Source organism: Lutra lutra, chromosome 8 (genome assembly GCF_902655055.1).
Source record: "Lutra lutra chromosome 8, mLutLut1.2, whole genome shotgun sequence".
Lineage (NCBI taxonomy): Eukaryota > Metazoa > Chordata > Mammalia > Carnivora > Mustelidae > Lutra > Lutra lutra.
Window position 1 is genome coordinate 140,161,214 of NC_062285.1, and position 12,940 is coordinate 140,174,153.

At 56.7% G+C, this 12,940-nt stretch overlaps 1 protein-coding gene across 3 annotated transcripts in view; it reads left to right on the forward strand.

Annotated features, from left to right (window-relative positions):
* The window catches only part of ARHGAP8 (Rho GTPase activating protein 8), a 58,395-nt gene that overhangs the window by 11,945 nt on the left and 33,510 nt on the right, over positions 1-12,940 (forward strand). For all 3 annotated transcript variants that reach the window (XM_047742082.1, XM_047742084.1, XM_047742083.1), the window contains exons 2-3: positions 6,050-6,168; positions 8,461-8,604. In XM_047742082.1, coding sequence (XP_047598038.1) covers positions 6,066-6,168; positions 8,461-8,604 — 247 coding nt within the window. In that variant the 5' untranslated portion in view covers positions 6,050-6,065. The remainder of the gene's footprint in view (positions 1-6,049; positions 6,169-8,460; positions 8,605-12,940) is intronic.

The window sequence follows — 12,940 nt, forward strand, 5'->3', positions numbered from 1 at the left end:
GGGAAGAAGCCTGGGTGCATTCTGGCAGTCAGTGCCTCCCGTGAGGCTTTGAAGGGAGAATGTTCCAGATGTGTCCTCCCCTGGGTCAGGTGGGTCCCTCAAGACATCCCCCAGAAGGTTGCTTTCAAGCTGTTGGTCTGGCTCGTAGCAGGTGTATCAGTCCAAGCTAGCCCACAAAAGGGATGCATGTGGGACTCGGAAGCTCTGGGGGTGGGAGCCCCCCTTGCTTGGTGTAAGGGACAGCAGAATGACAGGGTGACAGGAAGTCCCCCACAAGACTGGGTGCCCCCCTTCCTCAGCAGCAGCAGCCCTTGGCACCCTTGTGCCTGACCGGTAGTCTCGTCAGGTGGCCCCGGGACAAATGACAAAGGTGAGCCACGTTCTCAGCTCACTGGGCTTCCTGACCAGAGCTGCTTGCAGCCGAGCTGCCGTGGCCGTGGCCGTCGCCAGAGCTGTGGGTGTAGATGATTGAGTTTCTTTTCTCACTTTCACTGCCGGTAGTGAGTGGCTCACAGCCAGGCCTGGTGTCACCCCTCCCTCCCTGGTGCCCAGTGAGCTGCCCTCAGCTCCGAGCCGGGAAAGCCAGATTTGGAAGGTGGCCCAGGGCTCCCAGCTCGGACACAGTGGGCCACGGGGTCCACATGGGGCAGTGCTGGGCCTCCCTCACCTGGGGCTCTGGGCCCTTCATCCTGCCAGGGAGTGAACCCAATCGCCCCTGTGCACCCTGGCCCTGGCCAGTGGCCAGCTGGCTGTGGGGCTCCCCTCCCATTACCTGCTCTGCCCTCAGCAGCCGTGGCCTCCAGGGTCGGGTGACCTCAGAAAAACGCGGGACGTGCAGGGCCGGGGAGGCCGTGGGCAGAGCTGGTGGCGGGTCCAGGCTCTGGGATGAAATGTGGGTGGTGAAGGATTGGTCTGGAATTGTCGTGTATGCTGGGGTAGGAGGCAGTGTCAAGGCGGGTGGGGGGACCTCACTGGAGGTGAGGGTGTGAGACTCCAGTATGCCTATGTGTGTGTGTGTGTGTGTGCGCGCGTGCGTGTGCGCGCATGCCTGTATGTGCAGGGAATGTGGAAGGGGGTACCTGTGACTCCTGAGGCCTCGCCTGCCCCTCTCCCCACTCCCTCCCCCTGTCCTGGGCTCCCTCCTTGTGCCATCAGTGTCTCCCACCAGCATCAGGGTGTCCCACCAGCAGCTGCGGCTGCATCTGCGTCCTGGCAGCAAGGACTAGGCTCTTGCTCCATTTCAGCCCAGAGAGGGTAAAAGCCTGGGCAAGGCCACCCAGCCGTCCGAGGAGGGGGCAGGGCAGGGAGCAGCACGGGCGGGGGCAGGGGTGCAGTGAGAGGGGGCGGGGGGCGGGGAGGCTGGCTGAAACTGGAGTCCGAGCTAGGTCACTGTTGCCATGGCTCGAGGAAGTGAAAGTGCAGAACACCTAGGTTTCCCTGTGCCAGGGCGAACCAGGAGAGAGAGGGCAAAGAGGGGGGAGAGACGGGAGCACGCAGAGACCCGGGGGCTGCCTTGGGCCCGTGTTCGCACCTTATCGGCCTCAGTTATGTGCTCTGGCAAATGGGGATTTTGGCCTTTCTCGGGGCCCTGGAGCCGGGCGGGGCCGCATGCCCACCTCCCTCACTCCGTCCACACCTGTTTCAGAATAGAGGAACACGGAAGGCATCGCAGCGAGCACACACGCTTGATTCAGAAATGGGTGCCGTTCACTGGGGATCCACTGTGTGTCTGTCTTTCTTTTTTTAAATAACATCAACTTGCAAAGAGGCCAGCCTGGTGGTCTTACGGAATGTCTCGTTGTGGATTTCTCTGAGCGTTGCCCGCCATGGCGCCCTCTCGTGTGTTCTTTGATCCCTGAGGGCTAGTTTTTCTAGAAGGTTTCTGGGGGCTTCACTAGACCCACAGGAGACCTTCCGGCAAAGTCTTCATAGGTGGGTCCCTGGCATGGTGGCACCCCGGGAGCCGCTGACATCTGGGGCTAAGCTCGCTTGTGCGACTGGACTGCCGGCCACACCTGTCTGCACACAGTCCTGTGGTTCCCCTCTTCCCTGCACCCCAAATCGCCCGTCTCATTGCAGCAAGGGGCACCGGCTCCCACCCCAGACCACGCTGGGCCATGCTGCTGCTGGCGGCCCTGGGCCTCGGGCTAAATGTTCTGGGGTCTGGGATGTTCGGGGCGATGGCTCAGGGGCGGGGCGGGGGGAGTGAGTGTCAGGGTGGATTGCAGTGTGCACGGGTGATCTGAGTGTGACTGTAGGATGCGTGCGCAGGTGGACGACTGTGTGCAGAACTAGAAGTTGTTCACAGGGTTAGCGGGAGGCTTTCGTCCCCTTGAATGCAGTCCTTCCGTGTTGCTGTTAAGCCATCTTGCCTTTGGAAATGCACTGAGCAGAGAGGGCGAGGGGCTGACTTGTGGCCACATGAAGTGGATGGGGCTCGCGAAGAGATTGTGTTGTCAGCCTGGCAGGGAAGTTCGCATCAAGGGGAGAGCAGTGACCTTGGGGCCCCTGTGGAATTAGTATTTCCAGCTGCGTCCTGTGGAGGTGGAGAGCCAGGACCGGGTGTGGGTGTAGGGTTGAGGTCGGCTGGCGCATGACGTGGCTGTTGCTAAAGCCAGATTTCCCCCTCAGAGTTTTTGGAAATGAAGTTCATTTACTGGTACCACAATCAAAAAGAAAAACAGTGTGGGTGGTGATCATTTTCTTCTCTTAAAGTAGAGAATGTTGAAGCAGTTTCCATTGAGTGTTTCAGCCTGCACTGACTTTTCAAGGAAAAAAACACGGAAGCACTCATTTTGTTAGAAGTGACAGGTCGCCCATAACCCAAACGGGCTTAAGCAGGAAAGAGGATTTATTGGATGTTTGCATTCAGGTGCGGCTGGATCCAGGTGCACAGGGTTTTATGGGATTGTTTCTCTATCTTGTTCTGTCTTCTGTGTTTGGCTTCCTTTTTCTCCCATTCCACATGGTGAACTTTGGTAGTTCCAGGCCCATATCCTCTCAGGTTTGGGTCCAGCAGAATATATTTAAGATGTGTCCCTTCTCAGGACGCCCGGGTGGCTCAGTCAGTTAACCATCTGGCCCTTGATTTCAGCTCAGATCATGATCTCAGGGTTGTGAGATCGAGCCCTGTGTTGGGCTGCACGCTGAGCCTGCTTAAAAGAAGAAGGAGAAAAAGAAGAAGAAGTAGTATTTCTTCTCAGTAGCTTTCATGGAAGTCTTGGAATTCAGTGTGCTTAGAACAGCTGGGGGCGTGTGATCACGCCTGCCCGCCCTCATCTCTGTGGCGCAGGGAGTTTGGTGCCAGGATAGGTCAGGCAAGGATCCTGTGTTCTGTGCCCGAAGTAGAGCTTCTCGCCACGTCGCATGGCCTCGTCATGCCTGTGGTGTGCACGTGTACTTCTGTGTATACGTGTGTGTGAGAGAGAGAGAGAGAGAGGGAGAGAGAGAATGTGTGGGGGGGTTCCTGGCAGAGCGGGAGGGGATGCTGGTGGCCAAGAGGACAACAGTTCACTCTGTGCAGCTAAGGAGTCCCTTCCCGTGTTGTAGGCCTGGACTCTGGCCATAGCGTGTGTCTGTGGCGGCGTCCATTGCACAGACTGTGCAGACCGCACGGGCTGGGGATGCTGTATGCTGTGCCCCTAATGTCCCTGATGTTTGGGGGGCGGCCTCCCCGGCCCATATGGGACCTCAGCAGGCGCCTTGCCCTCTCTCAGCTACTGCCTGTTGCTGGTGAGGTCAGCTCCGTTCCTTCTGCTAACCTTTTCCTGGTCGGGTCCCTCTCTCAGCCTGAGCACTTCCAAAGGCACCCATCTGTTCCCCTCTGTGTCCTGGGCCCCAGTGCCCTGCCCAAGACGTGGTTGTCAAGTGAATGTTCGAGGCCTCTGTGGCCTCCCCACCCTCCTGCTGAGGCCTGGGTGTCAGCCACGCCAGCCCCGGCCGCCTCTCCCCTGACCTTCCTCTGGGGAGCTGCCTACAGCCTTTCCATCTGCGGGGCAGCCCTCCCTGAGTGCCTGATGCATCTGACACCCTGGACACACAACAGCACCCAGAAACAGCATGTCGCCAGCCCCTGCACCCTCCCTGTCGAGGCAGGCACCTTCCTGACCCCCGTTGTCATAGGGTCACTTCGCCTACTTCAAACTTGTAAAGCGTGGAACTGTGCGCTGTATCACCCTCTGCATCAGGCCGGTTGCTGGGCGTGATTGTGGGGCCCCCTCCCCGCTGTGTCAGGACACCAACTGAGGATGGCCTGTTCACACGGCTGCAGAGTGCGCCCCCGTGGGACTGTCATGGTGACAGCCCCCTTCCACTGGCTGTGGCTCCTTGGGTCATTTCCTGTGTGGGGTGTTTTCAGGAGTGCCGCTCGGAACGTCCTTGCCCCATTCCCTGTCTCTCCACGCACAGATGTACGCGTTCTGTACATGGGTCCAGGCTGGATTTGCAGGGTCCTGGGTGCCCACCCCTGTGTATTTCTCTTTTCAAGTTAGATTCTAATGTTTAAACATTGGCAGCCATCATGAATAGCACAGACTCTGGCTTCTCCCCGCAAAGGGATTGGGTATGGCCACGATGAGCGGTTTCTCCGTGACCCCTGGAAAGGGGGCATGCCGTCCCCGCCCTGGGCCTTCCCTGACTCCCTGCTCCCGCGCACCTCTGGTGGATGTCGTGGGTCAGCGTCGTGATGTCCTCCACGCCTCCCCTTCCCGGGCTCTGCCCGTGAGCAGGGGCCTCCCTGACCCGTGGCATAGTTCTCTCATCTGTAAAACGGAGATGAAAAGCAGCACTTTGCCAACAGAGTTTTGAAGAAGAGGAAGGCAGCAAGGTTTTAGATCTTTTTATAGTCCTGAAACATCCTTCTTACATTGTCAGCCACACGTTGTTTTAGTTCAGGTCACTGTGTCTTGTACTAAGAGCCACACAGGCTTTTGCGAAAATGAGAAAAGGCTAAGCGTGGGAAATTACATGGATTTACCAACCCTTACCCGGGATCTCTTGGAAAACAGCATTCTTGCAACATTGTGCATTTCCTTTTGCTAGTAAAAGGCGGGCCAGACTACGTGCTGCTCTCACTGTGCGTTTTCAGTGTTTTAAAAACACCTTTATTATGATACGATTCAGGTTACATAAACAGTTAGCCTGCACAAAGCCTGCCTAGTCCCCCGTGTTTAGTGTCATCTCAGAGAATATGCACCTGTCACCCCCGTCACTTTGAGGATATTTCCTTTACCACAGAAGGAACCAGTGCTTCCTGGCTTCTTGGTTGTCCCCATCCCTGTTCCCTCCCTCTCCCAGCCCCTGGCAGTCACCGATCCACTGTCTGTCTATGACCTTGCCAGTTCCAGACGTTTCGTATGAGTGGAATCATGTCTTTTGTGACTGGCTTCTTTTGCCCAGCGTCACGTTTTGAAGAATCACCCACGTGGTAGCACGGGGTGCAAATACTGCATTATCTGGGGCCTAAGAGGGAGTTCTGTAAAGATTTGCGCAGGTACTGACGCATTATCCCAGGCACAGAATAACCACGTTTGGTGACTCGTAGCTCTGCAGCCGCCAGCAGTTCTAGTTAATCTTTGCTGGCCTCAGTTTCCCCGTCCATAAAATGGGTGCAGGAGTGAGTGTGTGTCTCTGTGCAGGCGTGACGGTGGCCTTGAGGACTTCGGCCCTGAGGGTGCCATTCCCACTTGAGGTGTGTGCCGCCCCCCCTCCCCCTGCCCTGCCCTCCTGCAACATGGGGCGGCTTGGTGAGACGGAGCTCCAGCCGGGGGCACCAGGGTCCGAACAAGAGGCAGTCCCATACACGGGCCTGCACCTTTGGGGCTCCGGCTCCCCGGACCTCCCCCACGTGGAGGGTGGGCTGGGCAGGTGAGCAGAGGTGGAAATGTTGTCTTGATTTGGGCTCTTGGGGGATCAGAAGTGGGTGTTTTTTTTTTTTTATGTTAAGGAGGAAGAAGCAAGCCGGGCACATGAAGGGCATTTCCTTCATTCCTTGAGCCCTCGCGGGTCCTGTGTGTTCCATGTCCGCGGGTTCTCTGTGCTTCTCCCTCAGGGGTTGGAAGGAGCCCATGCTGGAATCCCCGAGAGGTGGCGTCAGGACGGTGTGCCTGGGCCGCCCTGACCAGCAGCAGAGCATGTCCCAGCTGGACTTGGAGGAGCTGGCTGAAATAGGTACTGGATGCTCTCCTTCAGGCCTCGTCCTGCAAGGAGATCATGGGTGTACATTGGCTTTTCATAGATAATATACGTATGTGGGGGCTCAGGTGGGATAATAGCGTCGGTCACTGCTTCAGGCTACCCACTAAGGTGCCAGCTTCTGCATCCCCATCTTACAGACAAGCAAACTGAGGCTCAAGGTAACTGGAAAACGTGCCCCAGGGAACCCAGTGACAGGGGCCAAGCTGGGAGGAGAGCCTCTCCCCGGAATCGCCCCCGGGCGTTTTGGTTCGGATTGTCCTTGTACGTGTTTACCTGCGAGGCTCTTCCTGTTATGCACTCGGCCCGGGCTGTTTGAGTCCACTTCCCTCCTCCAGGTCTGCCAAAACTGGAGTAGATCCCAAGAACCTGCTGACGGCCTGTTGCCCTGAAATAAACAGATTCCAGTTCTGTGTCCTGCGTCAGCACGTCCCACCCAGATGCACGACGCCTTGGCTGGTTCTGCACCTGCTGCGTGATCCGCGCCCGAGGACCCATCATTGTGCCTCTGGTTTGCTCCCCTGGCTGCTTAAGCCACGCAGCAACACTGAAGCACTTCTCACTTGGGCCCCCGGTGGCCGGAGAGGGAGCCCGACGTCAGTGGCACGGTTAGGGATGGCCGCAGGGGACATCCTTGTTCCCTCCATCCCCTCCCTTCCTTGGGTGGTCCAGCGTTCTGCCTCCTCCCGTTTCCATGGCTGTGCCCCACATGCTAAGGCAATTTTCTCTTTTTCTTTTTTTAACTGAGGTGCAATTAACGTACCATAAAATTAGCTTAAATCATCTTAAAGTATTTACTACCTTCAAAATGTTGTGCGGTGTCCCCACAACGTTAGAACATTTCCATCACCCCAAAAGGAAACCCCAAACCCCGTTAACAGTCACTCCCTCCCTCGGCCCTGGTAATCCTCAGTCTGCGTTCTGACACCATGGGGTTACCCGTCCTGGGCATTCATGTTAACAGAATCCTACATCATATGGTCTCCTCTTTACCGTGGTGTGGTATTTCCAGGTTTCCAGGTCTGTCTGGGTCGTCACACTATCAGTATTGTGTTACTCTTTTTTTTTCTTTTTTTAAAGATTTTATTTATTTTATTTGACAGACAGAGATCACAGGTAGGCAGAGAGGCAGGCAGAGAGAGAGGGGGAAGCAGGCTCCCCGCTGAGCAAAGAGCACGATGTGGGGCTCGGTCCCAGGACCCTGGGATCATGACCTGAGCTGAAGGCAGAGGCTTTAACCCACTGAGCCACCCAGGTGCCCCTAGTACTGTGTTCCTCTTATGTCTAGATAATACCCAGCACACGGGTAGCCCACATTTTGTCTGTCTGCTCCTCCCTGGATGGACATGTGGCCGGCCGGGGCCACGTCTTGGCTGCCATGATCGTGGCGTGCACTTGTCTTTGTTAGAACACCTGTTCCTGGTTCTTTGGGGCGCCCTGTTTTCCAGAACTCAGCACCATTCCCCGCTTATCAGGATGCTTCACGTGGCCGCCTTCCCCACGTCTGTGCCTCTTCTCTTCTCATCAGGACCCCAGTTGTCAGATTTAAAACCCACCCTAGTCCAGTATGACCATGTCTTAGTGCATTTCATCTCTAAAGACACTATTTCCAAATAAGGTCCCATTGTGAGGCTCCAGGCGGACAGGACTCTTGGAGGGACACTCCTCCACCTGGCGCATCTGGGGACCAGAGTCTACTCCAGCCTAAAAGTCGAAGGTCCCTATCTCTTTCCAGCTGAAAACATCTCTGCCTTGATTTGTTTTGCATGAAGGAACCTCCCCCCCACCCCCCTGAAATGAAACCGGAAGATGGTCCTTTTTCCTCCTTCATAGCACAGTGGCCCATTTTTGCCATCCAACCCAAATGTGGTTTCCTGCGAGCTGCCTGTGTCCACATCTTCAAGGAGGGCTTGGGTTGGTTGGAATTTGGAGCTGGGCAATCGAGTTCAAGTCCACACTCCACTGTCCAGGAGCAGTCTGACCTTGGGCCCTCATTCCCTGTTTCTGAGCCTCAGTTTCCCCCCTGTCGGTGTGGAGGGCAGTATTCAGCCCTGAGGTCTCATTTATGCCTCCATGGTTCTGCACGCTGAGCGGGCACATAGTGGGTGCACAGGAAGGCGGGCACATAGTGAGACCACAATAGAAATGGGTGCATAGTGGGTGCACACTGCGGCATGGTGACCTATAAAGAGACCTCAGGAACCCGCCTCATTGCCCCCTTCCTCAAGAAGACAGCTGAGCCCCTCTTATCCTTGTTGTCTACCATAGAGCTGCAGAGAGATGAAGAGGAAGCAGCCGCTCTGAGCATAGTGAGGAGGCCATCTTCAGTGCCCGCGGCTGCCCAGGACCCTGTGCTGAGCATGAATCACCCCTTCTACGACGTGGCCAGGCACGGCATCCTGCAGGTGGCAGGTGGGTCACAGCAGGGTGGTCCCAGGAACACTGACAACGCCAGCATCTCTGTGGGCCTGGTGGCACGGGGTGGGCTCACCGGGCTGCTTCCTTCCGACTGGCTGCGGCCCCAGAATGAAAGCCACAGGAATACCTGTGTTTGGAAAAAGCAGCTGACATCGGGGTCCTCCAGAGGGACAGGACCAGGAGGGTGTATTGAGGTCCACCTTAGAAGAGGTTTCTTGTCGGGATTGGCTCTCCTGTGATGGTGGAGGCTGGGAAGTCCCAGGATCTGCCATCGGCAAGCCGGGAGCCCGGAGAGGCCGGTGGTGTATGTCCTCGCCCAGGTGCTAGAGGACCACGGGCGCTGGTGTCCACCGGTGTCCGAGGGCTGGAGAGAGTGGATATCCCACTCAAGCAGAGAGCAAATTCCCCCTTTGCCCTTTTGTTCTGTTCAGGCCCTTAACAGATTGGAGCTGCCCTCCCGCCTCGGGGAGGGTGATCTTCTTCCCTCGGTTCAAATGCCGCTCCACTCCGGAAACACCCTTTGCAGGCACAGTGAGAACTGATGTTGTACGACCCTCTGGGGCTCCCTGAGCCCAGCCGAGGTGGCCCGTGGTGTTAGCCGTCATAGGCAGTGACCCTGACATCTCACCTCTTTGGCCCCTGCACCGAGCTCCGTAAACATTAGTCCCTGTCCCCGAGGAGCTGGAGTCGTGTCAAGGTGATGATGAAGCAGAGGACGGTTCCCAATAGTTGGAGGCCCCCAGACACAGACGCTAAGTGTTTTGGTGCATAGTCCATGCAGATGACCAAGGAGAGGGTGGGGACTAGACAGGTGGCCAGCCGTTTCTAGCCCCAGGTGTTGATTTTAGAGAATCTTTAAGGTTTGGGGAGCAGGTATGGTTGCTGGACCCCATGTAGGAGTACAGATCAGGTGCCCACAAAAGGAAGGCAGGAAATAGTTATTTTTCATAAGGATAAAAAATTATTTATGGTACTGTGCAATGGGTTATTTTTAAAGATTTTAAAATTTTATTTAAGAGAGGGAGAGAGAGGGAGCATGCGTGTGAGCGGGGAAGGAACGGAGGGAGAGGGACAAGTAGACTCTGCTCTGGGCATGGAGCCTGACGTGGGACCCAAATCCTGGCCCTGAGATCAGAACCTGAGTCGGAACCACAAGTCAGAGGCTCAACCGATGAGCCCCCAGGTGCCCTGGGCGATGGGTTATTTTAAATAAATGAGTAAATACTTTAAAATTTTCTCTTTTAGGTTTCTAGTATGGGCAATTTCTATGGAAATAACCCACTTCTAAAAGATTTTAAGACTCTTTGAGGACCTGGGTGCCTGGGTGGCTCTGTCAGTCGAGCCTCCGACCCGTGGTTTTGGCTCAGGCCATGATCTCAGGGTCGTGAGATCAAACCCCGCCTCAAGCTGCGCACCGAGCCCGGAGTCTGCTGGGGATTCTCTCTCCTTCTCCCTCTGCCCCTCCCCCAGCTCACACGTGCTCGGTTTCTCTCTAAAACAAATAAATCTTAAAAAAACAAAAAACAACTCCTTGAGGATGCCAGTAGTTTTTAAGACTGTCGATGGGTTCCAAGACCTGGAAGTCTGAGAGGCGGTGACCTTGCACGTGAGCGGGCTCGGCGGATGTCCCTCGAACACTCGAGAGGCATGTGTATCCCGTGGTGTTGGGCGGAATGTTCCGTGTGGTTCCGCCTGGTTCAGTCGATGCGTGGTGCTGTCTAGACTTCTGCCTCCTCCGGTCACTTCTGCGTCTGCGCCTCTCAGCTGTTGACTGGGGGGGCTAGAAGGCCCGTGCTTGGGATTGGTCTGTTTCTGCCTTTGATTCTGTCCACTTTTGTTCCGTGTGTCTTGACACTGTTTTGGGGGGCACGTACACGTAGGGCTGTCCTGTCTTCGGGTGTGTTGACCTTTGTGTTGTTTCGAGGGGCCCTTCTTTACGTCCGGCTGTGCACCCACTATGACAACCGTGTGTGACATTCATGTTGTCGGGCCGGCTGGGCCGGCTCTGTCCTTACTGGTGTTGGTGGGTCTGTCGTCTCCGTGCTTTTCCCTCAGCCGGTCCCAGTCTTCACGGCTGAACGCGTCGCGGATAGACAGTTTCCCACTGTCTGTCCTTTGGTCCTTTTTGTCCTCCACACGGCCACGTTCTCAGTGCCCGGTAGGCGTGCTCGGGAGTCTGCACTTGGTCCCCGGGGCTCTGGGGAACGTGAGGCAGAGGGCTGGCACCGTGGGGCTTGTGGTTTAGGGTGACCCTTCCTGCCGTGGTGTGGGGGTGCCGGTGGCAGCTGGGGGTGCCCCCGATCGGAGCAAGAACAGTGGTGTCTGAGTTCACTCTGTGGAGCTTTTCAACATCAGGCAGGAGGACCCGCTGACACCTGACTGGGACGGGGCCCCAGCAGAGCGGGCTGAGGTTCCCAGGGGTACGGAAAGAGAGTTGATCAAGAGATGGGGGCCCTGGGAAGTAAGCTGGGGTCCTTCCTCTTGTGTGCCTCATCGCCGCCTGCTGGCTAGGGGTCCTGGGGGAAGGGACGGGGCTCCTCCCCTGGCGAGGCTGTCGGCGGCCCATGGTTTGTCATGGGGCCTTCAGGACCGTTCAGGGTCCGTGGGCTGCCTTGGGCTGCGGGCAGGTTCTCCCAGGGATGCTCTGAGGTCAGCCGGGTGGCACACTTGAGCCCCTCCTCAGTCTGTGGGGTTCTTTGCCGGGATGACAGCCGTCCTCGGGTTCTGGAGAGTTCTCTTGTTTTAGACCGGAGTTCTCATTGCCGTGTGAGCTTCTTGAGACATTTAACTGTCTTTAGAGAACACCTGATGGCCTCTGGTGACCCTTAAAAGAGGCCAGCCCAGCCGGAGTTCCTCCAGAGTCAGGCAGAGGCGGCCGGAGCAAAGCTGGATGGGGCAGCTCTCAGCGTGGCTGAGGTAGACTTCACGGGCAAAGAGGTAGAGCAAGGGAAATCCAGACGCTCCGACCTTCGTGAACCTACGGCTAAGCAGAGAGAAATCATTCGAGCAGAAATCAACATCCTGAAGCCACCACCAGCTTTTCTATTGGAGCGTCTGGCGAGAGCCCCTGGCATTCCCTCACTGAGGGTCAGTTCCCTGCTCCCTCCTCCCAGCTTCAGCTGGGCGTCCGGCTCTGTCCCCTTGTCCCTAGCTCCGGTGCACGCTTCTGTGTAGCTGGCCCGCCTCGGGGACAGCTCATGACCAGGAACCCTTCCCCCTGCTCCACAGGGAAGCGACGTGGGGCACCCTGTGACACCTGCCAAGGGGTCCACTTTGGGCATGAGCAGACCTCACTCCCCACCAAGGGGGACCCCCCTGGTTTCCTCTCCGGGTGTCACTCCCCACCAGAGCTGGACACCCAGAACCGCAGCTAGAAATTGGAGTGTTACACAAACTCATATTGAATGATCTGTCCCTGATGAGGGACAGATGAGGGGGTGTGCACTTGGCCAAAGAGAAGCTTTGTAGAATTGTAACCCTTTAAGATAGTGTTTTGCAGAGAAAGTTGATTTCAGCGTTTCAAGAAGTGGTCACTGTCCGGAGCTCCGTCTGGGGCCGGGGCTGTGAGCCCGGAGGGAGGTGACAAGGGTGGAGAGCGGGGCAGACAGGAAGGTTCCCGAGGAGCAGAGAGGCCGAGGCGGACAGGGGCAGAGAAGAGCAGAGGGGGACAGGTGGCCGCCCCAGTCCTGGCTCTTCCCCCTCCACAGCTTACACCCCAGCCAGGCCTCCCTGCCGGTCGCAGCCAAAATGGGTCTTCAGGTCTCCTTTCATTTTGAAAAAAAAAGAGAAGCAGCCTTCAGACAAAACCCCAAAGCAACAAACACCCAAGTCACTCCGGGTTGGACTGCTGCTGCCTTTATTATGCATTTTAATCGTCCTTCTCCCGGAGCCGATGACGGATCATCGGGAGTGCGTTCCGGGCCATGGCTCCAGGAGCCATTTCTTTATTCATAAACTGGGCTTCTCCGTCACGGAGACAGTGAGCGATGCTGTGCAGCGCCCGGTGCGGGGAGGAGTAGGGGTCATGAATTAAATGGGTGCCTCACAGAATTTGCATTTTATTGATAGTTTTCATTTCCTTCCACATTATATCATTTTGAAGCCCGTTTTCGATACACCGGCCTGTGTCACGGGAGAGTGGCGGAGCAGTATTTACTCACATTGACTGATGTCATTGATGCAGGTGCCATGTTAACTGCTTAATAAACGGGAGGCCAGGCTGTCCCAGGGGTCCCTCAGGGCCGCCCGGGGGGCCTCCCCGCTGGCGTCGTGGGGGCTTGGGGTGGGGGGTGGAGGCGCTGTGCCGACCCGGCTAGGGGTGCCACCGCGC